Genomic DNA, 27,398 nt, shown 5'->3' with positions numbered 1-27,398 from the left:
ATCATATCAGATGCACAGTTAGTGCCTTACTGTCAAGTGGGACAACTGGATAAAGTTTACAGATAAGAGCATAGAATTTATCACCTTGTCCACTGGCACCAAAATACTGTTTATGGGCATTATTACCCTTAATATCCATGCCAGACTAGTGAAAGATGCTGGCAAGTAAATCGGCAGTGCTATGCTGATCTCTCTCTGATATAGCCTTTTTTTTTTTTCCCCAAAACCTGAAGATGGGCTAAAATTGATCTTGTTTAGCTCTCATAATTTATTTTGCTAGAAACACATCTCAGTAAGACTACAACTTATTTTATATAGTTAGGTGTATTTTTTTTTCCTAGATTTGCATGTTATACAAATACTGCTTTAAAACATTACTTACAGATTGCCAAGCAAGAGATTCCATAATGCGATGTTCACAGCGTTCTAGATGCTTTATCATGTCCCTTGTTAGGCTTGGCTCCACTTTAATAAAACTTTCAATCACCTTGTAGAAGTCAAAAGCTTTTAAATCAAATACACTGAGAACCCACGGGAAAGACAAGTCTGTTTCAGCACTGGTACCATCACTTTGTGAAGCGGTTCCTGCAAGGAAGGCAGAATGAAATTACCAGGAGCATTGCATTCTTTCATAAATCACATGTTTTCCTTTTTTGTATTTATTAAATCATTGCTAGTTCAGAAATTTCAGCAACTACCTTTTTCCTTGCTATTTATTGCATTTTATGTTTTAGAATAAATAGCAATAATTCTCAATCACTAACAATGCTCCTTAGCACTTTGGATTCGACTTACTGCCATACGTAGCCATGACAATTTCAAGAGCACAGGCCAGAAGAGACGTGTGGAAGATGTTATCATTCAGAAGTTTGCTAAAAGGAAAATGAAATCATTAATACTTATTCCAACAATAAAATAACAGGTAATAATGATCAGTTATTGGCACATACCTAAAATTGTGCACTGAGAGCCGCTCTTCTTCCTGAAGTATATAAAACAAGCTTTGATTATTTTCAGTATTCAAAAATGCAATGCCAGTACACAGCTATCAGTGCTAAACTTACCGACTTTAGCATAGACTCCATTACTCTGTAGTACAGCCGTACTCCAAGCTGGTATCTCTATTAAAAAGGGGAGGGGGGGGAAAAATATTGAGAATATTACTACATGTTTGTTGGTTTAGTTTTTTTGGTTTTGCTTGTTTGTTCTTTTTGTTCGTTTTGTTTGTTTGGAAGAGCTACAATAGGGAACTTTGATCTCCTCAGCTCCAATTGCCAATAGTACTGGAGCAGCCTCAAAGGCTACTAGGCTTTGTGACTACTTCAACCAGGTGAAGATCAATTAATCAAGGGTTTACGTCAAATCATGGCTAACAGGATAAAAACTGATGCTAACAGACAAGAGAATGTAGAATACAAACATCTTGGAATTGCTTTCCAGAAAGCACAGCTGGTCTGCTGATCTTATAACGAAATAGATATAAAGAACACTGCAGAGTTCTAGGTTAATTCTTTAATGAATGCCAGTACGCCTTCCACTACATGTATTTTGCCCATCAATTTTCCCATTCTTCACTGAATTATTTCCAGCATACTTTTTCCTCATCCAGTTCCTTACATATTAAGAACCACTTGTTAAATATTATCTTTACAGAGCATTAGAAAAAACGCACATCTATTTCTCAACTTAAGAAGAATATTAGTACTTTCTATTGTTAATCTTCACTGAAGAAGAGCAAGTAAGTCAGGTCACACATTAGCTAGTACCAACAGAGCTCAAATGAGTCATACTCAACCAAAATGCTACTTACCTGCGAGCCAATCTCAGCACATCCCTGTCCAACTGCTTCAGCAAATTTCTTTTTGAAGATGTGGCCAAGACTTTCTACTCTTTTCAGGATACTGTCTTCAGGGTTCACTGTGCAATTCTAGTCAAGTACAGAAAAGAAGGGAACGAAAGAAAAGGCAAGGAAGGTATTTTAAATCATTCGAGTGTTTTGGAAGTAATCAAATTAGTCCTACTTGACTTTGTAGCATAAGACTATGTTAACATAACGATATATATAAATAATATTATATATATTATATATATATATAAAATATCTACCAAATGTTCAATAGTTTCCAGTAAACTACAACTTAATTTCTCGCAAGCAATTAAGCTGCAACTAACCCAAGTTACAAGTAGTACCAATTATATTACTATCTTTCATGTTAAAAACACCTTTAAACTTCTAACTGGGAACATGAGAGATCTTCTATGAATATATCCTCCTCCTCTTTCTATAGGCCCCCTTTATGTCTCTTATTTTTCCATCCAATACATACACAAGCCTTAATATTTAGTGCAGTAACAACAAGATTTAAGGATCTACAAGGTTCCAGTGCACATCAGTTAAGATACAAATGCCTTCAAAAATAAAAGTAATTACATTTAAACCATCCTAATTAAAAACATACTTCTTCAAAAATGTTTGTTAGTAAAGGAATTACCAAAATGTGTCAGCTCTCTATGCGTAATTTTTAGATGACTGGTAATTCCATGTATTTTTCACAAGTGTTTCTTCAAGTCACTTACATTGAAATATGCAATGAGAGTATCTGATGGTTTATCAGTTGCTGAGTTTAAAATCATCATCAATTGCTGAATGGTATTCATTGCAGCTCTAAAAAATACAGTAAAATGCATTAGGGTTGGCTCAACAGTTTCCAAAACCTGAATAGCACTTCTGCAAACAAGAGCATTTGTTTTTAGTTCACAGTTCAGTTATCAAAAAGCCTGCTGGGAAAAATCTGTTGTACTATGTTAAATGTTATTAGAATCTGTAATCTAATTTATCTAATCAAATTATTAGAATGATTAGTTCATAAATAAACAACAAGAAGATACAAGTACTAAACTGGTGGAATTGTGATCCTTGCATAATTAAAACACTCAGTAAAATTAAGCAAAACCCTAACAGAAAAAAAAAATCTTTGAATTTTATATAAAAATAATACAAAAGACTGGTGAATGAAGATAACTTTTGCTTCAAGTCTCAAGTTCATAAGTACAGTAAAAAAGAAGTATTAAAATATAGCACTTGCTATCTATTAATGAGATAGCACAGTCTTTTTAAAGTTGATGTTGCTTCATTGAAAAAAAAGCACAACTTTAATAGCTAGAGCTGCAGATGTTCCCACTGGATATGGCATAAGAATATTAGCAGTCTTCTCCCTCCATGGATATGAATCAAAAGTCACACGAAAACAAAAACAATCAAGAAAATCTTTAACTGCAATCCTTTTCGCTTCCAATAGGAAGGCAGTAATTTGCTGAAATACTAATTCTGACCTACCTGCAGATACAGAAGGTAGAAAGATTTTAAATTGAAAACCTTCCTAACTTGTAAAGCATTATGGATGGGGAAAAGGTAATGGAGATTTAATCAACTTTTCAGTGTTCTTGAGAAATGCAAATATCTCCTTACAAAGTATCATAGAATCATAGAATGGCCTCGGTTGAAAAGGACCTCAAAGATCATCGAGTCTCAACCCCCCTCCCAAGTGCAGGGTCGCCAACCACTAGACCAGGCTGCCCAGAGCCACGTCCAGCCTGGCCTTGAATGCCTCCAGGGACGGGGCATCCACAAACTCCCTGGGCAACCTGTCCCAGTGCGTCACCACCCTCTCAGTGAAAAACTTCCTCCTAATATCTAACCTAAATCTCTCCTGTCTCAGCTTAAAACCATTCCCCCTTGTCCTATCGCTATCCACCCTCACAAACAATCGATCCCCCTCCTGTTTATATGTTCCCTTCAAGTATTGGAAGGCCACAATGAGGTCTCCCCGGAGCCTTCTCTTCTCCAAACTAAACAAGCCCAGTTCCCTCAAGCTTTCTTCATAGGAGAGGTGCTCCAGCCCTCTGATCATCTTGGTCACCCTCCTCTGAACTCTTTCCAAGAGCTCCACGTCCTTAGTGTGCTGGGGGCCCCAGGCCTGGACACAGTACTCCAGATGGGGCCTCACAAGAGCCGAGTAGAGGGGGACACCACCTCCCTCTCCCTGCTGACCACTCCTCTTTTAATGCAGCCCAGAACATAGTTGGCCCTGCGGGCCACCAGCACACACTGCTGGCTCATGTCCAGCTTCTTGTCCACCAGGACCCCGAAGTCCTTCTCCACAGGGCTACTCTCAAGGAGATCTTCCCCCAGTCTGTATAAATACCTGGGATTTCCCCAGCCCAAGTGCAGCACCTTGCATTTGGTCTTGTTGAACCTCATTAGGTTCACATGGGCCCACTTCTCCAGCCTGTCCAGGTCCCTCTGGATGGCTTCCCTTCCCCCTACTGTATTGACTGCACCGCTCAGCTTGGCGTCATCTGCAAACTTGCTGAAGGTGCACTCAATTCCATTGTCTATGTCATTGATAAAGACACTGAAGAGCACCAGTACCAGGACTGAGCCTTGGGGGACACCACTTGTGACTGGCCTCCACCCTGACACAGAACCATTTATCAAATAGAACAATTTCTTTACAGTCTAAATGAAAAGTAGACCAAGAAAGAATACATATTACATTTTATGAAAAAGAATACATTGAAGTATTGAACGATGCCTCCATGTAGTATTTTTATTTTTTACTAGAGCTTTCTGGCTAAGAACAGATTCAAAGCAACAAAAATATAAGTAATATCCACTGATTTATAACCAATGGATTAAAGAAGTTTAGAGCAGAAGCTAACTTTGTGAAGCTAAGCCAAGTAACAACAGTATTTCAGAGAAGCTATAATTTAAAAAAAAAATTAAAATATCCTTAAGATAAGTGTATAAGATCTTGGTTCATTCCTTATTAAGTTTCTTGCTAGAGTGAGCGCATCTCTCTGAAGGAAGTATTTTTCACTCTCTTCTAAAACTGAAATATTGATGACAAACTCTTTTCATGACTTTCTAAAGGATCATTATTCTAAGATAAGAGAGCATGATCTCTTTTCAAATGTATTATCAGTATTAATTGATATATATATTATATAACATTAATGTATTATTTTCAAAAGTATTATCCAGGTGACTAAAATATAGATATGTGGAAAAATAAGAACAACAAAGGTTTTGTCATATGGGACACTCAGATATGTGCTTGAGTAGTGCTCAAACAGTATATCCATATTTCCAGCTTTTGGGGATATAATGGATTGTTTTGTCTTTATTATTTGCACAAGTATAGAGAACCAATCATGTATCCATTACCTCAAAACTTGAATTCAAGTTCTGTATTAAGCAGTATCATTACATATCTCTTCTTTTAGAAAGATTATAATAATGATTTTCTTTCCAACCTCTAAAAAAGAGGTTTGATTCTTTCAGCAGTTTTGTTACTTCCTGATTAATTTATTACTTTAAACTTCAGCATTGTTTAACCTCATTTTTTGACTGATGTGAGCCAAATGAAGTGGACAGAGAAAAAAACATCCAGTTATTGTAACTATAGTAGCTCAAAGATGCATTACTCTTTAACCTCTTTTTCAGAAGGTGCTGAAATATAGACATGTAAAAGCACTTCTACCAAAACTCTACAAACGACAATGAAAAGTATAAAGGTGATTAAAAAATTAGAATGAAATCACACAATCCGTACTCCTGATGTGTTGAACTAGTACTTACACCCATTAGTTTCATACTAATACAAGAAAGAACTTCTTTACTGTCAGAGTGATGCAGCACTGGAACAGGCTGCCCTTAGAGTTGTGGAGTTTCCTTCTCTGGAGATATTCAAGACCCATCTGGATTCCTTCCCGTATGACCTCCTGTAGGGAACCTGCTTTGGCAGGGAGTTGGACCCTATGAACTCTAGAGGTCCCTTCCAACCCCTGCAATTCTGATTTGATCCACTGATTTTTTTTGTTGTTGTTTTGTTTTTTACATAGAAGACCAGATACAAATCTACTGAAGAAAATGATTATGTTCTCATCAACTTCAGGAGGCCTAAGAGCAGGTCCTAGATGTCTTAGCTCTAGAAAAAGGATGTCATGAGAAGACTCAAAAGTAACAAATATGGCACTTTCATTGTAACTGTAATGAGATCAATCTACACAATGCAAGTCAAGTTAATCATAGACTTCGTATTCTGTACCGGTGATCAAATGTTTACTGCCATCTAGTGACAGCTCCATGCTTTATGAAAAACAGGTTGCTGCAGCCACAGTCACTGCTGATTAACAAGCCTCCACTTGGACTGTCTTAAGCTGCAGTAGTTTCGGAAAACACAGAGCAGTCTGGATAGACAGAATGCGAATGTCAGCCTCACCTTGAGTACTGCATGCAGTTCTGGATATCCCAGTATAAAAAGGACATAAAACTATTGGAGAGTGTCCAAGGAAAGGCTGCAGAGATGGTTTATTCAGGCCAGAGCAGAGTTGCTGAGGGGAGGCCTCGTGGTGGCTACAGCTCCTCACAGGGAATGGAGGAGCAGCACTGAGCTCTGCTCTCCGTGACAGCGACAGGGAAAGGCATGAAAATGTGTCAGGGAGGGGCGGGTGGGCGTTAGGGAAAGAGGGCGGTGGGTGTGGAACAGGCTACCCATGGCAGTGGGCACAGCCCCAAGTGCCGGAGTCCAAAGGGTGTTTGGACAGCATTCTCAAACATGGGTCGATTTTGGGTGCTGCTGTGTGGAGCCAGGAGTTGAACTCAATGATCCTTATGGGTCCCTTCCTACTCATGTGATTCTATGATCAGAGTTTGTTAAGAATTTGAAATTTGCTAAACCCTGTGGAAACTTGCTACTCCTGGACTTTATTAAAGATTTCCATGTAAAAAATGTTAATCAAACATCTTTCATGGTGTTAGAGAGTTGTTTTTTCTGATGTTGTTGTTGTGTTTTTTTAAAACCAAAAACATTAGTAACAAGCTATTTGTGAAAAACAGCCTTTGTTGTCAATGACCTTCTGGGTGAATACAATCCAAGTCTGATAGTATCTAGTGGACTTTGTAGTAGATACGTAAGCCCAGGGCCCAGTTCAATCTCTCAGAAGCACATAGACACTATTTTTTGGTTTTTTTTTGTTTTTTTTTTAGCAATATCTAAAACAATTTTGCTATTTGAGAATAAGTTAAAATACTATGCTTAATTACTACTTTCATCTCTACGAAATGCTGAAGTGAAAGGCATTTATTCAGCAAGCATGGGTAAAGAGCTTCACTGTCAGATTTTACTAAAGCCAACACCTCTAGAACAATTGCTTGCACAAACATTTCCCTGTTTGTCCACATAGCACATGACACTGCAGTAACACAACTGACTGGTTCTTGAGCATCCAGGAATTTCTAAGCACCACTGGGCAGTCTCATACTAATTTGCCAAGAAGTTGCTTAGCACAGGGGAAGAATGGTATGTGCAAGTCTCCTCCCCTTTCAGTAACTGAACTCATGCTTGGAAGTTATCTTCCCCCTCTACCCTGCCTTGATGGATGAGGTCACATTTAGAATACTGTGTCCAGTTTTGGGCTCCCCAGTTCAAGAAAGAGAGATCTCCCAGAAGGAGTCCAGTGGAGGGCCACAAAGATGTTAAAGGGCCTGGAGGGTCTCCTGTATGAGGAAACACTGAGTAACCTGGGTCTGTTCAGCCTGGGAAAAGACTGAGGAGGGGATGTGATTAATGTTTATAAACATCTAAAGGGAGGTGGGAGGCAAATGGATGAGGCCAGGCTCTTCTCAGTGGTGCGTGGTAGGATGAGGAGCAATTGCCTAAAACTTGAAAGTAGGAAGATCCACATGCCTTTATTGAAGAACTTGTTGATGGTAAGGGTGATGAAGAACTGGAACAGGCTGTCCAGAGAGGTTACGTAGTCTCCTTCTATGGAGATATTCAAGACCCATCTGGATGCTTACCTGTGCGACCTATTGTAGGGAACCTGTTTTAGCAGGGCAGTTGGACTCGATATCTTGAAATCCCATCCAACCCCTCCAATTTTGTGATTCTTGCTGTTCTTCTGTTTCTACCTTATCTGTTTATTTTCCCCAATAGACTAGAATGTGTTAGTACTCCAAAACGTTCACCTTCCCAAATGGAAAGGTAACAACACTCGAAAGAGAAGATCATGGGAGAAGAAATGCATGTGCACATACAGTTTTGTACAGGGAAAAAAAGCCACGAAGATATAGAGCTAGAATGAAGATGGAAAAGGAAGATGAGAATATTGCTTACAGAAGCACTAGCTTGAAAGTATAGACGTGCATTCTCACAAGAACAAATACAGTAAACTATTTTACACATACCTTACGCTACAGTTCAGTAAAAACATATGTTTTCCAACAACTTCACCAGGAACTGAAGACTCTAAAGCATCCCTAAGTACATGCTCACTACTCATAAGTAACCAGAACTAGGTTCTGTCTTATACAAAAAAGCAAACAAACAAAAAACACACCTAAGCTCAGGATATTTCAAGTTAGGATATTAAGACAAAACACAGCTTAAGTGAAAAATTCATACCGAACAGGAGTTTGTGGAAGTACGTGATTAACCTCCTCATCTGGATTGTTTCTTCGTGGCGTTCTTTCCAACTGTGAGCTATGGAAATGGAAAATAAGCTTATGAAGCATTAAAGTAATAAAGTATGTTTTCTATAAAAAGCTTAATGATCAGCACAAGAAAGCTATGAAACATTTTTGAAGATCTAGAACAATGGAATTTATATTGCTAAGGAGATTTGCTTTGAATAGGATGTTGGACTAGATGACTTTCAAAGTTCCCTTCAAACTTTACTTTTTTTTTTTTAAATTCTACTTGTAACAATTTAAATGTACAGTTAACACAGGACCTGGAGCACCCCTCCGACAAGGAAAGGCTGAGGGAGCTGGGAGTATTCAACCTGGAGGAGGCTCAGGGGGATCTCAATGTCCATAAATCCCTGGAGGGAGGGTGCCAGAGGCCAGAGCCAGGCTGTCAGTGGTGCCCAGTGCCAGGACCAGAGGCCATGGGCACAAACTGGAGCACAGGAGGTTCCCTCTGAACACCAGGAGCACTTCTGTGCTGTGCAGCGATGGAGCACTGGCACAGGCTGCCCAGAGGCTGTGGGGTCTCCTCCTTGGGGATCTCCCAGAGCCGCCTGGATGTGGCCTTGGGCACCCTGCTCTGGGTGTCCCTGCTGGGGAATGTGGACCCAGAGGGCCCTACCAGCTTCAGCCATGCTGTAGTTCTATATTACATACAGCTTCATTTTAATCCAGTTCTAAATTAGTGTGTTTTTCAAGCACAGACAAAGTCACACTCTTATACCACGAACAAACATCAAGCAAAGTTATGGAAATGTTACGTTATCAGTAACCACTGATATTTCACAGTATGACTGAAGAAATTTGGATATATCTGTATTACTGAGCAGCACCAGGCACTGGCACTCAACTGTTTCAGCTAGGCATGCAACAACTTGTTTTCTGATTATTTAAGCTGCAATGTAAACCAAGAATGGTGATGCCAAAAATTAGCTGAACTACAATGTAAGATATCAACAGGATACAAAGATCACTCAGAGCACAGGAGGAAAAAAAATCCACAAATCCACACTTTCTACTATAAAACAAAAGCAGTAGGTGAAAATATTACCATGCTATAACATCAGGCTGTAGAGTTTCATCGTGATCCAGAAATAATCTTGCATCTATATCTTTGTTTTTGAGATAAAGCTCATCATATTGCTTTGAGAGAACGTCAACCTTGAAAAATATTCCAGAAAAACGTTTTATAGAATAAGTTTACTGACAATTTAGTGAATAATATAGTCTACTACTGCCTCATTAATACAATTGAATACAATGCTGAAACTCTGAGAGTAACCTTGGAACTCACAAAGTCACTTTTTATACAAACAGTTGAAGTGTACCGAGAAGAAAAAATCATTGTTCCCATGTGCAAACAAAGATAACTTTTATAAGAGAAAACAATCCAAGACCATAAGACATATCTGAAGATATTTTTAGCTCTTTTACAGTATGAAAAGCTATGTATCTGGAGTAGAAGACATAGACCTGCAAACCAAAGTTTCCAAGCTTTTAAGTCTTTCCTTCCAGGAAAAAAGCGCTTCTAAGGACAAGAAATGTAAAATGAGTGCCCTTTGAACAGCTGCTAGACAATCCATTGAACTCCCATCACTGATGGTTTGGAGATCAAAGCTGAGATGCAAGACCAAATTGCCTTGTACTAAGTGTAAGAAGAGTTTTCTTATTGCATGTTAATATTTGTATTGATGTTGCTTTTAAGAGATATGCCTAATTATACAAAACCAAAACATTACTTCATATCCCACATCCTTCTTTTTAAAAGAAGTAATTTTAAAAAGAGCCTTTCTTAGCCAATCAGATCCCACACTGGTATGACTTCATTTTGCAATAAAAGTTTGTGAGATTGTTTTTTGTTTGTTTTTTTCCTCCAGTGACTAACACTAACTGGAATTTTAGATTTTTAATTGAGGCCTGATACCACCCTCTACTTCAAGTCTGCTGTTGCACTCCTGCAGGAGCAGTCAGTCATCCCCATTACCTGTTCCCCAAACTCTTAAACATACTACATGATGCTGTGCTCTGGCATATTCCAGTTACAAAGACAGGCAACAGTGCATAAGAAACCAAATTAATAATGTACAAGTCCCAAGCAAAAGGAAGCTTCAGGCATCTCCTCCACAGCTTTGCTCCTCATCCCTTCCTTTTATCTTTGTCAAACAAATTTGCACCAAACTGATTTCATGGTTAGAAGTCTGACATTAGATTTCTTTAGATTCCCATCACCTCTAATTTTTTCATTAGGAAAAGTTCATTATCTTTTCATTACCTTCCTAACGGCTTACGTGTTCCTTTTGTCTGAAGTACTTCAGAATTCTATTAACTTCTATGAACTTCAGATTCTTTCCCTGCAAAAAACAACTGCTCCTAGACCAAGTTGCTGCACTGTGATAACTGGGTAGAAATCTTCAGTCAAGAGTACAAGTTCTCAATCAATTCATTCATCAGTTCATAAAGCTTGACCATCAAGCATGCAGCAAAGACAACTGAAATACTAACAGCAAGCTCCAAAAGCTTTTCTTGTTTTGGAAACAACGTTAAACTTCTATTAGAACCTCAGTGGGTTTTTGTTGGTTTTGTTTGTTTTAATGAAAAAACAACTTAAACATATTATTAGCAACTGTACTGATGAACTCAGCTATGACTGACACAGATTGACCATCTCTGAAATATACCGGTACCTTCCTGCTTTGGTTTTAGAACATCCATCAGACACTTAGGTTACAGCAGAAAGACTTGTGATACAGGACATTTTTTTTCAAATATCATTTTGTAGAATTTTCTATCAGCAGTCTTAGACTACTGTTTTGATACTATGCTTAATTGTGCAGCATTGATTGGCTAATAAGCTTTATAATGATCTTTGCCTGGAAGTTCATACAGGGCTTCCAAACTATGCCTACCCACGCATAAAACCTCAACTGACTGCAGATACAGAACATGATATTGCACTGACCCTAAAACTCATATTGAAAAAGATTAAGATATTTAGTGGGTCTTGTATTTTGTTCCCTGCCCAAAATACTGTGAAAGTGAACAGAAGATGCACTTGGCATACCTGTATATCTTCAGAGTTGCCTATTCTCACATTACCACACCTAAGCAAGGCACAACTAAGCCTGCTCCTTAAAGAATGATAAATGTGATTGATTACTTTAAAAGAAGCTACCTGCTAAAGCTTACTCTTGCATGCAATTGCATAGAGGTAGTCTGCTGAATCCAGGCTACAGCTGAGTAAGATCAAAGTAATTCTACAAGGACTTAGCATTCCAAACTCTGCCAGTTGTGAAACTGAGCCTGATCTTCTGCATATTTCTCCTACATTGGTTAAGTAACATCTCAATTATATTAAGATGTATAATTTAAGATCATATGCATCTATAGACTGACTTTAGAGACTTGACATTGTGACGGCTGTAACTTAGATTAATGACTTCACCAAGATCATGGATATTCAACTCTTACGTCATGTTTTGCTCTGAGCAAAACCACTAGCTTGATCTCAGGAAATTCACTTAGTAGATTCAAGTGCAAAAATTACAAATAGTCCGTGAATCCTGGAATCCCTATTAAGTCTCATTCCAGAAAAAGAACATATTTTTGCTAAATGATTTCAGAAGAGCCTATTAGAACTTTAATAGCATGTAAAACAAATCTTAAGCAATCTGGCATCAAGTCAAGCACTGTTGTTAAACTTAAATTACTCTTAAATTACTCCAATTACCTCTGGTAATCCATTTGAAGCTACAACACCAAGAGAATTCAAGAAAGGAATAAAGCTTGTGAAATACACATTTTTTACCTAAAAATAAGAAAAAGCATAACATTAGCAACGCACAGAGACAGCCATGCATATCCTCCTTTCATGTTTCAAAGTCAGTAAACTAACTGAGACACTGTTTTGTTTCCAACAAAACAAAAATGATATTGCCTGTGTACCCCAAACTTAGTTAAATCATAGAATAACAGAATGGTTTGGGTTGGAAGGAACCTTTAAGATCATCTAGTTCCAACCCCCTGCTATAGGCAGGGACACCTCCCCCCTGACCAGGTTGCTCAAAGCCCCATCCAGCCTGGCCTCTAATGCTCCCAGGGAGGGGGCATCCACAGCCTCCCTGGGCAACCTGTTCCAGTGTCTCACCACCCTCACAGTCAAGAACTTCTTCCTAACATCTAGTCTAATTCTACCCTCTTCCAGTTTAAAGCCATTTCCCCTTGTCCCGTTGCTACATGCTCTTATAAGAAGTCCTTCCCCAGCTTTCCTGTAGGCCCCCTTCAGGTACTAAGGTCTCCCTGGAGCCTTCTGAAGAGCCCCAGCTCTCTCAGCCTGTCCTCATAGGAGAGGGTGCTCCAACCCTCTCCGATCATCTTCATGGCCCTCCTCTAGACCCGCTCCAAATTCAGCGTGTAATCCACTGCTGGAACTCAACTGGGAAAGCATTACACTTCTTCCGGCCTCTTTCTTCTACTCGTCATCTACTCAGAAATACGTCATTTTTACACAGAAATAGATTTATCAGCAGAGAAAAAGGAGAATGAGGCCTTCAAGATCCCACACAGAAGTAGTGCATTATTTGCGGTCATTTTCTCATTGTGGGATGCAGCTGTGAAACCCCCACAAATCAGAGCAGCCCTGCATCCCCATACTATATGTCAGATCAGTATGAAACTTCATATAGCATTCTTCACAGTTAAGCTTAGGAGGGAAACTTATCACCCATACCACAACAAGGGACTTTGTTTTTCTAACCTACCTACTAGAGAACTGTGGAATGGCAGAATACCTTCACTACTGAAGTAGAGAGAATAATTAAGTAAACACAAGCTGTCTTCTAGAACTGCAGTGCTTAAATAAGCACGTACTCCCAAGGGGTTAGCAGCAAAATCCAACATACATTAAAACACAGGCATTACCTCATCTAAATTACAATCATGCTCTTTACAAAGGATTTCAATAACTTTTGTATCTGTATCAATTTGCTTTGAAGCGCGTGCACTCCTGTTCTGACCTCTTCGTGGGGTTCGAGTTGAACCATTAACAGCCATTGCAGTCACAGCAGACTCTGGAAAGACAGGCAGAACCATCATGAGGTTACAGTCATCTTAAGAAAAAAAACTAAGGTAACTTCACAGATGTAAATATTTATTTGACTTCTCAGGCAGTCTTAAGTTTTTCCCTTTTCATCTGTTCAGCTGGGTAAGCAACCAATTTTTCAACTCCTGTACCATAATTTGGGTATTTTGTTTTTAAAGTATTCAATGCAATTTAATAGCACTTTTTGTAAGCAGCTTTGAATAAGCAGCTGTTCTGCAAAGCCAGGAAAGCCTTGTGCTTTCACAGATGGGCAACTATTTTTTGTGTTTTTACAGAAGTGTGGAACAACGGGCTGAAAGAGTGACTTGATGCTTCTAAAGGTTAATGAAGTCAAGCAGAACTCAAGTGCTGGTGGGAACCTGAGGCAGTTCTTCCCTTCTCCAAATGCCTCAGCCAAACAAGTACAGGAAAACCAACTTCACCCTGAAGATATCAAAAACCCTTAATTCAAATGAGGTAAAAACCATTGCATTTTGTTAAGCTCAAAGTAGATGGCCTCAATATCATCAGCTTGAAATATCCAAATTATATTAACATATGTTAATACTATTAAATGCTTTACAATTGGTGCTCTCATCAGCAAGCTGTTCTCAGCTGTATCTTCATTTGCATTTGATAACTGTTCTATGAGAAATTCTGACAAATGACACCGCTCTGGTGGTAGCATCTTAATCCCCACACTCTTAATATCACAAAGCCTGACATTGTTTAGCAGTGTGAAGCCTCTTGAATAATGGTGTTACTTGCTAAAGGAATGAAACACTTTGTGACAGCTTGAACAATACCTGGACCTATTACACAGCACAAGTGAAAAATACAATGCTTTACAATTATGACAGTGATACAAGACACACAGCCTGTTTTTTAAACAACGAGCTGCTAGTTTTCATATTTTCCCTACGGATATTTAGCTGTAAAACAACAGAAGAGCAGGAAGATTCAGACTATAAATTCCAATATCTCATCCAAATCCAACACCCGGTAAACCTATGTAGTATCAAGAATTGTTTTCTACTTACTAGGGCCACAAATACTTTAGAATATCAAATCCATAGCTCGTGGAAGAAAAAATAGTCCACAAAAATGCAAAAATGGATTTCTATCTTTCCAAGTGAAAAGTAAATGCTTACTTTCTCTGACTTTTGATTGAAATTTCCCATGCTTTATGTACAAAAATTGAATGTACAACAGTTTTTGTTGAACAGGAGCTCTACAGGTAAGATCCATTGGATTTTTGCATAAAATAAGGAAGAACCATGTTCTAATACAAAGTGATTGTATTTAAAAAATTATCTACCTTTACCATTTTGAGCTACTACTGCAATAAATTTTTCTAATCCATCATATATTTCTTTTTAATGTCTGTATAGTCCTGTGCATTGCACACTTCACTTGTCATCATACGGCTATGAATCAATGAAATAAGAATCATAGCATCATCTTCTCCTTTTGTAATTCAAAGCAAACCTAAGTTTGCTTACAGTCTACTCAGAACCCAAATTATTTTACTAAGCCAGGACTATTCACAGTCTTCTGAACAACTGGAATGGAAAGAGGACATAGCAGATAACAGAATTGAAATATGTTAAATACACTGCCACATTGAAATAACTTAATTCAAATCCATTATCATCTAAATTGAATTAAAATATTAAAAAAGAATCCATTTTAATATGCTTCGGAAGTTCTATATTAATTGTGAATGTTAGCAAGTCTCGAATGGAAGTTTAACCCATATAATTTCTCCTTTAATTTAGTAAACAAAAAGCAAAAAACCTTACTGTATGGTTCCTTGAGCATAGCAGGAGGTGACAGTTTGATAAAATAATCTAAGACGCACAGCAACAACTGGAAAGAAATCACTAGGTCATCTTCCATTTGCAACACTTTACCTGCAAACATTTAAAGAAGGTGTGAGATATTAACTTTAAAGCCATTATTGGAAAAATAAAGATTTGGAACATTATTTAATAAAATACACTATAGTTAGTAACAAAAACGTCATGCAGGATGTCAGTGCTCTTTAAAGCTCTCAGTAGTCCTTCCTGATTCTCATTTTAATACAGCGGAGTAGCTATGCAGACTTTTATCTACGTGTATCTCACTTCTGTGCAATTCTTCCTCATTTTTTTATGACTTTTAAAACTTTGCTTTTTTGAATACTTAACAGCTTTCACATAAATAAGCTCCTAGTATACAGTAAAGAGAAATTCAAAACATGCTGACTGTACTTCCAGCCTTTCCACTGTATAGGGAGTTATTTGTAAATTATAAAGATATTAGCATGAAGAATACTTCAATGACTACATTATTCCAGCTGTTCCCGGTGTACAGTTCGTGTGCTGAAGATCTACAAAACCATTTCAAGACTTGACACATCTCCACAAGAAGTTTGAAAAGCCAAGAGTAATTCAGAACAGCTATAGACCACTGCTTGTGTTCTATATCTGAATTAACAAGCATCACCCAGGCTCTCTTGGGACTTTGATTACACTTGCCTGTCCACTTTAGTCTGCCTTATGATTCTCAATGAAGTGACAGGCTAGAAAAACTTTATGGCTTCTGGATTATGCCTATGCTTGGAGAATTCCAGTTAAAAAGCTCCACTGATCTCTGCTACTGAAATTGGTTTGGGATCAGCTGAGACACGCACACTGCTGAGAAAAACAGACCCAGAGCAGGCAGTAGTTAAGACACGACGCACTCCTTTTTGCAGGAGCAGTATGAGAGGGGACTTCGTGTACTACTAAAGCCAAGTTTCATCACTCAGCTTTAACTTGGACTTCAGCCTCCTCAAGAAAGAATCACAGCATTTAAAGAACATAATTTCAGAGACTTCGTTTAAAAAGATCTGCCAGTCTTTTCAGGTAGACAGCCATATACTAATAGGGGCAAACTATAAAGCATCTCAGAATGGACTCAAGTAAAAAACTCTTTGAAGTATTTATAAAAGATATTTATACATTGGTAGCAATACCAGCTAAAAGAATAGCTAAACTGCACAGAAAGAAATATGACTGAGTAATTAGAATAGCCACGCAGTCAGAACACTCTGGAGCTGTACAATGGCTATTTGTACAAATGATGCTATTCCTACACTGTAAGTGGGAAACAAACCCAGTTCAACAATATTCATTAAAATAAATGGTCCGTAATCAAAACTCACCTTTTGCCAGCAAAAAAGTAATCCAGTAATTTTTTAGGACTAATACAGAACGGAGCTCGGCAGAAATCCTGTAAATAGGCACAGAAATAAAGATTCCATATTAAGAGCTCCTTAAAACAAAACTATAATTTTCTACAAACATGCTTCACTCTGCGGAGCAATTTAAACAGCATGCAACGTTCCCCATGTAGTTACGCTTACTACTTTTTTCATTCCATTCCCTACATAATTAAGACTACACCTATGAAAAAATTAAGTCCTCTGTAAAGCCATTCAAGAATGAGGCAAGATCTGCTTCATCCTCGTAAAAAAAGTGAATGTGGATAATTCACTTAACTGTTAGGAGCAGTGTGTTCTCTTGTGCCTTTGACTAATGCCCTACTCTCCAGCCACTGAATGAGCTCAATTTCACTTGGGAGTTGCTAAGGCATCCTTTCATCCATTCATTTGTTGCTACAATTAGGTAGCTCGCTCTCCAAATGCTTGTTTACACCATGCCGAGGCACCCGCCATTGGGTGGCGATCCCTCATGGAGGAAGTGAGCAAATACATAGATATTACTTCTGCAGCCTTCATCATCTCACTGAAATTCAGAGCCCACACTAAATCTAAATTAAACACAACATACTGTAATTTAAATCAATTTTCATGAGTTAAAAGACAAAACGCTGGTATCTTGGCTTGACAAATGCCATTTGGAAAGTGAAACTTACTCACTACTGGGTTGTTCCAGATAAATAAGGCCACAAGTCCTAGAAAATAAAAATTCTTTTATTATTTTTAAACACTTCTATGAATGGAAACTACGTCATATCTTTGGACTTCAATGCAGTAAAAGAAATACCAAAAACGTTATAGAATTTTATTTTATTTTTCTTAATTCTGACTCTTGGAGAAAACATGAATAGACCCAACTAAAGCTCTTCCAGAGCTGAAGGAATGTTATTGCTAAAGAGCTTATGTCCGAGCTTGAACAGCAAAACAATTTTAATTTGGTGTAATAACATTTGTTACCATTTTATTCCAGAAACACTGGATGTGTGTACATTGTTACGCAGTAGCTTGTAAAACTCAGTAAAGCATGGGCCACAGCTGTGCACACTGCTCTATAAAGAGGCAAAGGCACTTAAAAACTTTTACCACAGTGTCACTGCAAGCCTTGTGATAGCTGATGTTTCTTCCCACTTACTATAAATACATCATTAAAAAAAAATAGGAACAAAACAAATTTCAAATCCTTCCCGTTGAATTATTCTTACTGCAATTCAACTGCAGCAGTGTAAAAACAACAGGAAAAAAGGCATTTTTAAACACAAAGCTTTTTAACACTAGGTTCAAACTCTGTACGTGTAAGTCTGGCTGTATTTTAACGTGCCTGCATAGTTTGCCTCTTGATGCCTTCCCGCAGTGATGCACTGGACAAAAAGAAGTTTTGAAAAAATAAACGAGTTTTCACTTGTTTATTCACATTTTCAAGAGCTAGGGACAGAAAAACAAGACATGCCCATGTTAATAAGCAATGGTGCTTTTATAGCTCAGGAAAGACTTGCAATGGGTAAAAACTAAATATTTACAACTTGCATGGAACTGAACAGTTTTAAGTCAACTATAAACTCTACAGAAATACTGTGATATTATCCAGTTAATGGTAATGCCCTTTGAAAAGAATAATAATTTAAACCACGTTTGTGTCTTGATTCTATATCCTAGTGACCCTCTCAGGGGTCATCTGAGGTACATTTGAGAATCTCTTTGTGACCAAGGAGAGAAAAGTGCAACTCTTAGCTCAATCTCATGTGAGTGAAAAATACCACGCCATTCTGAAATAACAGTACCCACAGTGCTAGTATTTTTTAATGATGCTTCGTTAATGTTTAATAATATGAAACAGTTTTTTACTGGTATAGGTGATTTAGCATTTCATGGACCAATCATAAATTGCCTAGCATACCAGATCTTGCCAGTATGCATCCTACACTAGCAGGTATTAGCCTGTTAAAGGAACAAAGATAGCCCTTCTATCATCTCTGACTTCAGGTTAAAGAACAGAGCGGGGACTTATCAACTTGGAGTAACAGGATTTCAAAAGAAGTATCCACTTGAGAATCTCCTGATTTTTAAGTGGTATACACAAAGCTCTCTGCAGGCTGCCATAAGCAAACTCAATTTACCCCCATTTAAAATAAAAGAACATCCCTCAATTTTGACTAAATGGTCAACTAAACCTCTTGGGAAGGTTTGTCTCAATTACAGAGTTGTATCTGTAGTGCCCTTAGAGTCTGAAATAAAAACTGTCTTCAGTTCCAGATCCAGGAGACAAAATCTTATTTATCCCCCCTCCTCCCCGCTTTTTTTCCTCCTCCTTTCCAAACTTCCTTAGAAAGAATTCTAAGGAATTGGAGGGTAGGGTGGGGCAAAAATGAAAAGTCCACTAAATAAGAAATACTAGATCATAAAATAATCCTTCTTATATTTGTAAAAAGCAAGCATTCATCATGCTGTTCTTACTACTGTTTATACTACAACAATGGGAGCGTTCAACAGAACATTGGAATAGTTAGGGAACAGAATATAAACACATCTTATTCAGGGCATGTAAATAGTTCCATTTGGCAGATCTGTAAAAGCAAACAATTGAAATGGGCACTTCTCATATACAACTCGAAAAACACAAATCCCTAAATGCTGATACACCACAAAGAATTCATCATTTTGAAATGAAAAATGTACACTACCTTTCGAACTTGTGATACAGTGCAAGTAAGACATCATATTTCTTTTTCAGCCTTGATACAGTGCTATCAACTTTAGTGCTTACGGTATCCATGTTAACATCCACCTCTTTGAGAAACTGAAAAAATGTGCACACACTGAAAAACAAAGATGATAGATGAACATAGCTCTGAAAATAACCATTCTGAAATAGCTCTAATGAAAAAAACACAATAAAACATTACTTCACTAGACTTCAATGTATTTTTACTAACACTAGCTGTGACTGAAAATCTGAAACACCCAACACTGATACCTTGACTCCTATCCTGATTAACAGTTCTACATTTAGAATATTTTTACTACTCTAGGAACATGAACCATAGCTCCATCCATACTAAAGACAGACTTAGGAATTAAAATGGAAATAAATGCATTGAATTATATGCAATTCCCACATCTTACAGTGAGTATTTGGGGGGGGGGAAGGACACTGCTGCCAATTGGAAATACTACAGTATATGGGATCAAAGCTTTCCCAGTAACCATGTAAGACTACAGCAACCAAGAAGCCTTTTTGTTCATAATCAAAATGAGCAGATTGATAAAAATTAAGGTGCAGGAAGCTATCAAATATGTTTTGATCCTGTATAAAAATACTATATTATGATTTGTGTGGGGTTTGGTTTCTTTGTTTTTATAAATAAAGTCAGAATTTCATTTAGAAATTCTCTTACCATGGAATAAAGCAAACTTTCACATCTACTTGAGTGGCTCCAGAGGGCAAGATGACCAGTAAAAAACTCTGCCAGATTGCTCTTATAAGCACTGAGAAGCCCAGGGCTAGCAAGCAATTCAATATTGCTAAAATCAAAATCAGAGTAATAGCTTTTTTGAAGCCCCAGGGGAAGAAGTCTCCTTCAGACTGCAGAGTGCATTGGTTGGGTGAATGCATTCTGTACTCAAGTGGAACATACTGAACGTCACTGCACAAATGCGATTACATTTCATGGAAGCAGAAGCAGTTCTAAGTCAGTCAAGACTGAAGAGATTAAATCAAAACAGAAGACTTGACCACTGTGCTGGGAGACTAAGCAAGGTAAAAAGGGGTGCAGGGAAGTCTAACCCCAGCTGATGACTGGCAGTCAACGAATATTCTGTTCCAAGCCTGGAATTATCGTTGCGATGTGCTCTGAATCCTCCCTCACCCTCCTAGACATCCTCAGTACTCCGTGTGAACAGAATGGAAGTCTTAACCCCTTGTTGCAGGATGCCTAACCCCTGCTGTAGTTTTTCCATTTGCGCAATGTGGTCTGCAGATGTGAAGGTTTTTCCCTTCCATCAGAAAAAAAAAAAATCCCTTACAAGTTGACTCTCCTGGCTATCACAAAGGCAAGAAACACAATTATAATTGGTACAAGTTGGTACCAAACGCCCATCTCCCACACGTTTATGGGATGGCTTCAGGCCTGTTAAGACCACAGAAATGCTCTAAGCTGCTAATAAATGCCAGGATAGGACAACACCTGAGAAGGCTCTGCTCATGGACATGCTCCCCACGTGTGACATGGTCTCTAGGCAGACAGCACCAGAATCCTGTTCCTTTGATGGACCTGACATAAGGCTACATCTATCACTGTTGCCATCCAAATTCACATAAAAAAATAACATACCATAATCCTCATTTCTCTACTATGAGCATAGTGAATATAAAAATACAATTGTAACAATTTCCCAGAAAAGTACAATATTTAAACTGGTATTCAAGTTTTTGAAAACGAGCAGCACATTAGCAAACAATTTGAACACTGGTGTTTTTTCCCCACTTCTTGATTTAGTATGAGCTAAATGTTAGTGAAGAGTTCTTATAGAAAATCTTGACATAGGAAAAGAAAGTGTTAAATAATTTCTACCAAGTTAAATTGCTGAAAACTTTAGATTTAACAAGAACAAGAATTAAAAGTTGTGATACAATCATAAGCCAATCTCATTTGAAGCAAACAAACACCATTGTTCTCCCAATTAAAACATGACAGCAAGAATCCTAGTTAACTAAAATACTCAACAATCGCCTTAAGTAACCTTTGTTTTAAAATCAACGAGCCTGATACACATGAAAATTCACACCAGCGGAAATCCAAATTCACACAGGAAGACTCACCTTATGCTTAAACTTTTCAGCAGCTCTGTAAAAGTGAATGTCATTTCATCCAGATCAATTGCTACAATAAAGATACAGACTCCCCACGTCTCCTTTTTCTTTTTGTTATAAGCCTTTCAGAAAAAAAGAGAAAATGAGATTTATTTTTATTGTATCATAGAAGTGGGTGGTATATAGAGAACATTAATTTGTTCACAGTAGATCAGAAATGATAAATCAAGAGAACTTCAGCAGACATTCATCCATGATAGCCAATTACTGGGTAACTGAAGCTGGTACAAGCTGTACATCGCAGATGACAGATCGAGTGTTTCAAATCTTACTGTAGAGTACAAAATGAATTTTACTTGTACGATTCAGTAAAGCTTCAAAATAGCAGCTTTAGTTCCACTGAAATGGTTTCTGTTTTGCATACTTTTCTGTTCCCACCCCACTTTAAAAAAAAAAACAAACACATACATTACAAGAAAATTAAAAAATTCAAAATGGGAACTATTTCCTATTCAGGATTACCTGAGGGAAGCCAGCACCTCTCTCCCTGCATAGATCTTACCATACAGTTGCATCTACACCATTACAGACTCAAACTAACTCTGACCATAACAAGACACAGGAGATTAAGGAACGAGGAGAAATGGATTAGTTCCTTCCTAGAAAGGAGGTAGTCATAAGAAAAAAGAATCATTAGAGGGACAGAGAAATAAATACTCATGAGCTTTATCCTACAACTAGGTCTAGAGAGCACAGCTGAACCACAGACACATCTAGTAAATTGTGGCAGTAGCAAAGAGCATCAAGGTTAAGTTGAGCCAAGAAGGGGCTGAAACACCAAACTCATGCTCTTTAACACTGCTCAGTTTTAGCCCTCTCCTTACTCTATCATTTTTTCTTCCCCAGTCACCTTGGCTATCTGTGTCCTAGACAATACTAGTGTAATCCACAGGGGCTCATTCCTGAAAATACTTTCAAAAGGCAGCAGGAATCAGATCACACCAGATCTGGGTTCCTCCATCTTATGTGGTCTTCCAAAACTACCCACAAAAGGCTCTGCACTCTCCACATCCTCGCTGGAGGTAGCACCCACCCCTGGGTTCTGCCAGCAGACCATAACAGAGCTCTTCTCCGCTACTTTTAAACCTCACCTTTGCTCAGCCATTAGACGATAGAGGTGACAGAGGAAAAGCCATGCAAAGCACTAACATGGCTATCTCACTGCTTTCTTCTGAAGAGGGCTAAACCCTGAACACTCCCAATACCAGTGAGTCCACAGAACTCAGTCTGTAAGTAAGGAATCCACATCTGGCCATCATCTTCGGCAGTGTTACTATCACCAGTAGCTTGCCGTACCCATAAACGATACAAGAACAACTTCACTAACACTGCTAATAAGTATTTTACAATTGCTCTGCTGCTTTCTTGGGATCAGTGTTCATACTTCAATGAAGACAGGCTGAAGCCTCCTGGAAAGAGTGAAAAGCCTCATTTATTTATACAATAGGTTAGATAAAGAGTTGTAGTCTTAGAATGATAGAATATCCCAAGTTGGTGAGGACCCACGGGGATCAAGTCCAACCCCCAGCTCCACACAGCACCACCCAACATTCAAATGCTGTGTCTGAGAGCATTACCCAAATGTTCCTTGAACTCCAGCAGCTCGGGGCTGTGCCCACTGCCCTCTGGTGCAGAGCCTTTCCCTAACCCCCACTTGTCCCTCCCCTGACACAGCTCCATGCCGTTCCCTCGGGCCCTGTCGCTGTCACAGAGAGCAGAGCTCAGCGCTGCCCCTCTGCTCCCTGTGAGGAGCTGCAGCCGCCATGAGGCCTCCCCTCAGCTCCTCTGCTCTGGGCTGCACAAACCAAGGGACCTCAGCCACTCCTCATACATCTTGTCCTCCAAACCCTTCACCACCTTTGTAGTCCACCTTTGGACAGTAATAATTCTATATCCTCCTGACATTACCCGGCCCAAACTGCACCCAGTACTTGAGGCAGTCTAGACCTGAATGTTGATTAACTAGCCACCTTCAGCAATGTGACAGCTATTTAAGTTACTTTCCTTTTTGAGTTTTTGCATTAATCATGACAACTAGTACAGCAGATATTTTGAAACAAGTTCCTAACAGACTGAGAAGCATCTGGAAATACCTGAAGTAACAAATACTAACATCAAATAGTCACTGTAATTATTTTTTATTGGAAGCTATCACCTTTCAGATATTTTGTGTACATTGTGTACCACCAGCAACCTGCACAAGAGGTGAAAACACTACTGTTGAAGGGATTTTGCAGAGAACAACAGCTTTGCTAAGAGATGCATTCCCACAGCACTAGACAGCTTCAGCACTCCTTTGCTAATGGGTACAAGCTACCAGAGCATAAGAATGAATAAATGATCTGTAGGATCAGGATGTTTTCTTCTGCATTACTGTCTGTTATGTGCTGAAAAAAAGTCTTGAACATGAAGGTTAACTAGTTAACTCCTAACGATGACTGATGACTATTTCTTGAGAGCAACACTGCAACTGGAGTCAGTCCATCTTGTCTTATCAGCAAGTCCCTCACTGCATGCTCCTGCAATCACAGCCTACAACACGGTTATATAAATGCAGTGTCTTGCAGGACAAGGAATGCTAGGACGTGGTGCCATTTTTCCTAGTTTATTGCCTACACAAACAAGGCTAGCTCGTTTAGAAGGCTTAGCTCTACACAGGGATGATGAATGCTTGAAGGTTATAGCAATAGCTTATTTGGTATAAGCAAGGTCTGATTTTGCAAGAACAAGTTTTAAACTAATCCCAAACGGTACTGGTTTGGTAAGAACAACTCATTCTTTCTGCCATTAAAGATGGCAGCCTCAGAGGCAGTCTTTGAATCCACTATATACAAACCATCACAGCAAGTCAAATTCTAGTCACCAGAACTATTCCCATATCCACTGCAGATATTACAGACTGCTTTGGGCATCTTCTTAATCAGATGTGTTGAATGATTTTTTGGCGTAACACAAAAATTACACAGGATAAACTAATAATTTATGATTTTTTTTCTTGCTACTAGAAAAGAAAAGGTGTGAGCAGTGTCTGAGTGTGTCATCCTCTTAACATCAGCTCAGTGAGGAAAACCTGGAAAACACACAAGAAACACTGGGCTACACAGAAGCATCATGAAGGTAGGAGAGGGAGAACAAGGTAAGAAGAGACCTTCCTGGTATTCTTTCTGACTGCTGAGTATTCTCCTTTTCATATTCCCTCCCAAAGCCTGCAGATATTTTTCAAGTCATTTCCTATACAAACTAGATAAAACTAGCTCTCTCAGACCAAATACTTTGTTGATGCCATACCTTCAGAGGAGCCAGTCCTATGACACAAGTAAATGCCTGGTTTACAGTTAAAGCCAGACAATTCACCCAAGATAGACTCGAATGCCTGGGAATGTATGCAAGACAAATTCACAGCCAGAAACTCATTTCTTAGTGGTTTTTTTGTTTGTTTTTTTTTTTTGTGTGTGTGTGTGTGTGTGTGTGTGTGTGTGTGTGTGTGTGTTTTTAATTGATCACAGTCTGACTTAAATTCCTTGTTAATACAGCACCACTACAGAAAATGGGCACGACAAACGCAGCAGTTGCACTTGGCTGCCAGTCAGCCCAAGTAAGGTGACTTCCAGTAACCTTATTTCAACCCATCATAAATTAAAACCTATCAATCACTATGTCCAAGATCATCCAGTACTCAATATTTTTTATTTAAACTCTTATTTAGAGTTGTTCTTGTTTGTTTTCAAGGACTGAGGGGAAATCAATGCTATGACTCTGGACAATATAGGTCAGTCCCATTGCATCAATTTAGTTTTCATCAGGAAAAGATCTAAAGCTTTAAGAAAGTCTTCCAAAATACTTATCATTCTGGAGTTACTATTACTACTATTTAATCTATTTTCAGATGATCACCAGTTGCCTAGATCTAGTGAGAACAACCTGGAACAGTCATTGGCTTAAAATGCTCAAACTGAATTATCATTCATTGGGATTCTCGGTTCTCTGCTTTCCAGATGTTACTGCAAAATACTGATGACACTAACAGAAATAACCAGTTCTCTACCTCAAAGGGCCCTCCGATGCTAAACCACATAAAAGGAGACAGTAAGAGGAAGTCTCAGTTCTAGTTCATATGATTAGGGTTGGCAGAACATCTTTCAACAACACTTTTCATGACCGAGTGATCCAGGAAAATACTTTAAGAGATGTTGCATAAAGCAAGGTCATGAGAAACACACAAATACAGGCAGGTACTTTAATTAAATTGAATGTAGGATGTCACACCAAAACTTCATTTTTGAAGAGGAAGATATGCAACTTGCTAAAATCTCAGCCACCACATTTTAATATAGATAACTAAATGGTAAAAGAAAGACTCACAGGTATGCTTATGATTTAAAGGAGGGAGAAGGCAAGGAAAAAGATCGAGAAGCATTCACAGTAGAAAGCTGATCAGGTTTAAGATCCACAGGAAATAAATTCCTAAGAAAAAAAAGCAAACAGAAAATGAATAAAGTACCCACTACCTACACCTAAAAAGTTCTGTGTAAAGACAGAGACTCCACTTTTCAGCAGTAATGGTTCTAATTTTCCTATGCAAAAACATTTGGAATGGACAGTTACTATTTGTTCTTAACAGATTAAATCAAATATATTAGCTACAAGTAATGAAAGCCCATGGAAATCATTGAACCAACGAAAACAATTCTTCTGATTGGAGAGCTTCCCATTTTGTGGGCAGATGTGTGACCCACTGATGAGCTTTTCTGTCCATTTAGAGCAACATTGTTATGTTTTAAAACTCACTATTTAGTCCTTCTGTTTAGGTTGCAGTTCATCTTCCATGTTTTCTGTCCTAAGAGACTTTTGACAGCTCTTGAATGAATCAAATACTCTGCAGTATCCATACAGCAGTCACCAGGTAGAGAGAATTTCAGAATGTAAGATGAGAAATCAGAAATGAGAAAAGTGACAGAAATATCTTTCAGATGCTAGACTTATTGAAACTGAGAAGACAATAATACATTCTCATGTTCATTGAGTACAGAGTAACTATCACAGACCTGAATTAAGACATGACAACAGTCTAGAGCAGTACTTACGGAAGAAATTTACGGGCATGGAAGGTTAAACTAGAAAGGACATATAAGTATGGTGGTTATAGGTCCCTCCTCAGGTTTTGCTTTTTAATAGTGTTAGACAGACAATCAATAAAAACGACTCAGGAATTCATGAGGACAAAGAGCTGACAGCAGCAGAATAGAGTACGCCACATTTCTCAAGCATTACTATGAAGAACAGCAAACAAAAAAGCAAAGCTTCTACCCAGGCACCACATCCTGCAACAAGATGGGCTGAAACACACCAGACTCTGGGCCTCAAGGTCCTCTCCAGTCTCCTATTTCTATCATTTCCCTAAACCACTTCAATTTTCTTCACAGAATTTTGGTTCCAATTTAGTCAACATGCTGTCTGCTCCGCACATTAGCTCCTTCCAATACATTAGGCTATAATTCAGTTAAGTCTCTTTTTCCTCCTTACACTACCTGATATCCTACTTCAGATTCCCATGTTGTTCTTTGCCCAAACAGCAGCAGAACATAACGCCCCAAAACTTCTCCTAATAGTGTAAGTATGGCTTCCAGGACCTCTCTTGGTCTTCCTCACACCAACAATCACATGCTGCTCACCAAAGAAC

The 27,398-nt window shown here is 38.4% G+C and overlaps 1 protein-coding gene across 1 annotated transcript in view; it reads right to left on the bottom strand.

The window, feature by feature from the left end:
* Positions 1–27,398, bottom strand: part of RB1 (RB transcriptional corepressor 1) — an 81,429-nt gene that overhangs the window by 50,407 nt on the left and 3,624 nt on the right. Inside the window, exons 3-17 of the mRNA XM_021376196.1 lie at positions 21,668–21,780; positions 19,530–19,664; positions 17,508–17,546; positions 16,795–16,862; positions 15,410–15,520; positions 13,448–13,596; positions 12,258–12,335; positions 9,582–9,691; positions 8,469–8,546; positions 2,578–2,665; positions 1,811–1,927; positions 1,065–1,121; positions 951–982; positions 796–872; positions 383–585 (exon numbers count right to left, since the gene is read on the bottom strand). Coding sequence (XP_021231871.1) covers positions 383–585; positions 796–872; positions 951–982; positions 1,065–1,121; positions 1,811–1,927; positions 2,578–2,665; positions 8,469–8,546; positions 9,582–9,691; positions 12,258–12,335; positions 13,448–13,596; positions 15,410–15,520; positions 16,795–16,862; positions 17,508–17,546; positions 19,530–19,664; positions 21,668–21,780 — 1,455 coding nt within the window. The remainder of the gene's footprint in view (positions 1–382; positions 586–795; positions 873–950; positions 983–1,064; positions 1,122–1,810; positions 1,928–2,577; positions 2,666–8,468; positions 8,547–9,581; positions 9,692–12,257; positions 12,336–13,447; positions 13,597–15,409; positions 15,521–16,794; positions 16,863–17,507; positions 17,547–19,529; positions 19,665–21,667; positions 21,781–27,398) is intronic.

The sequence above is a fragment of the Numida meleagris genome, chromosome 1 (assembly GCF_002078875.1).
Source record: "Numida meleagris isolate 19003 breed g44 Domestic line chromosome 1, NumMel1.0, whole genome shotgun sequence".
NCBI lineage: Eukaryota > Metazoa > Chordata > Aves > Galliformes > Numididae > Numida > Numida meleagris.
Note: the sequence above shows the minus strand (reverse complement) of the source record. Positions and strands in the feature narration are given on the sequence as shown.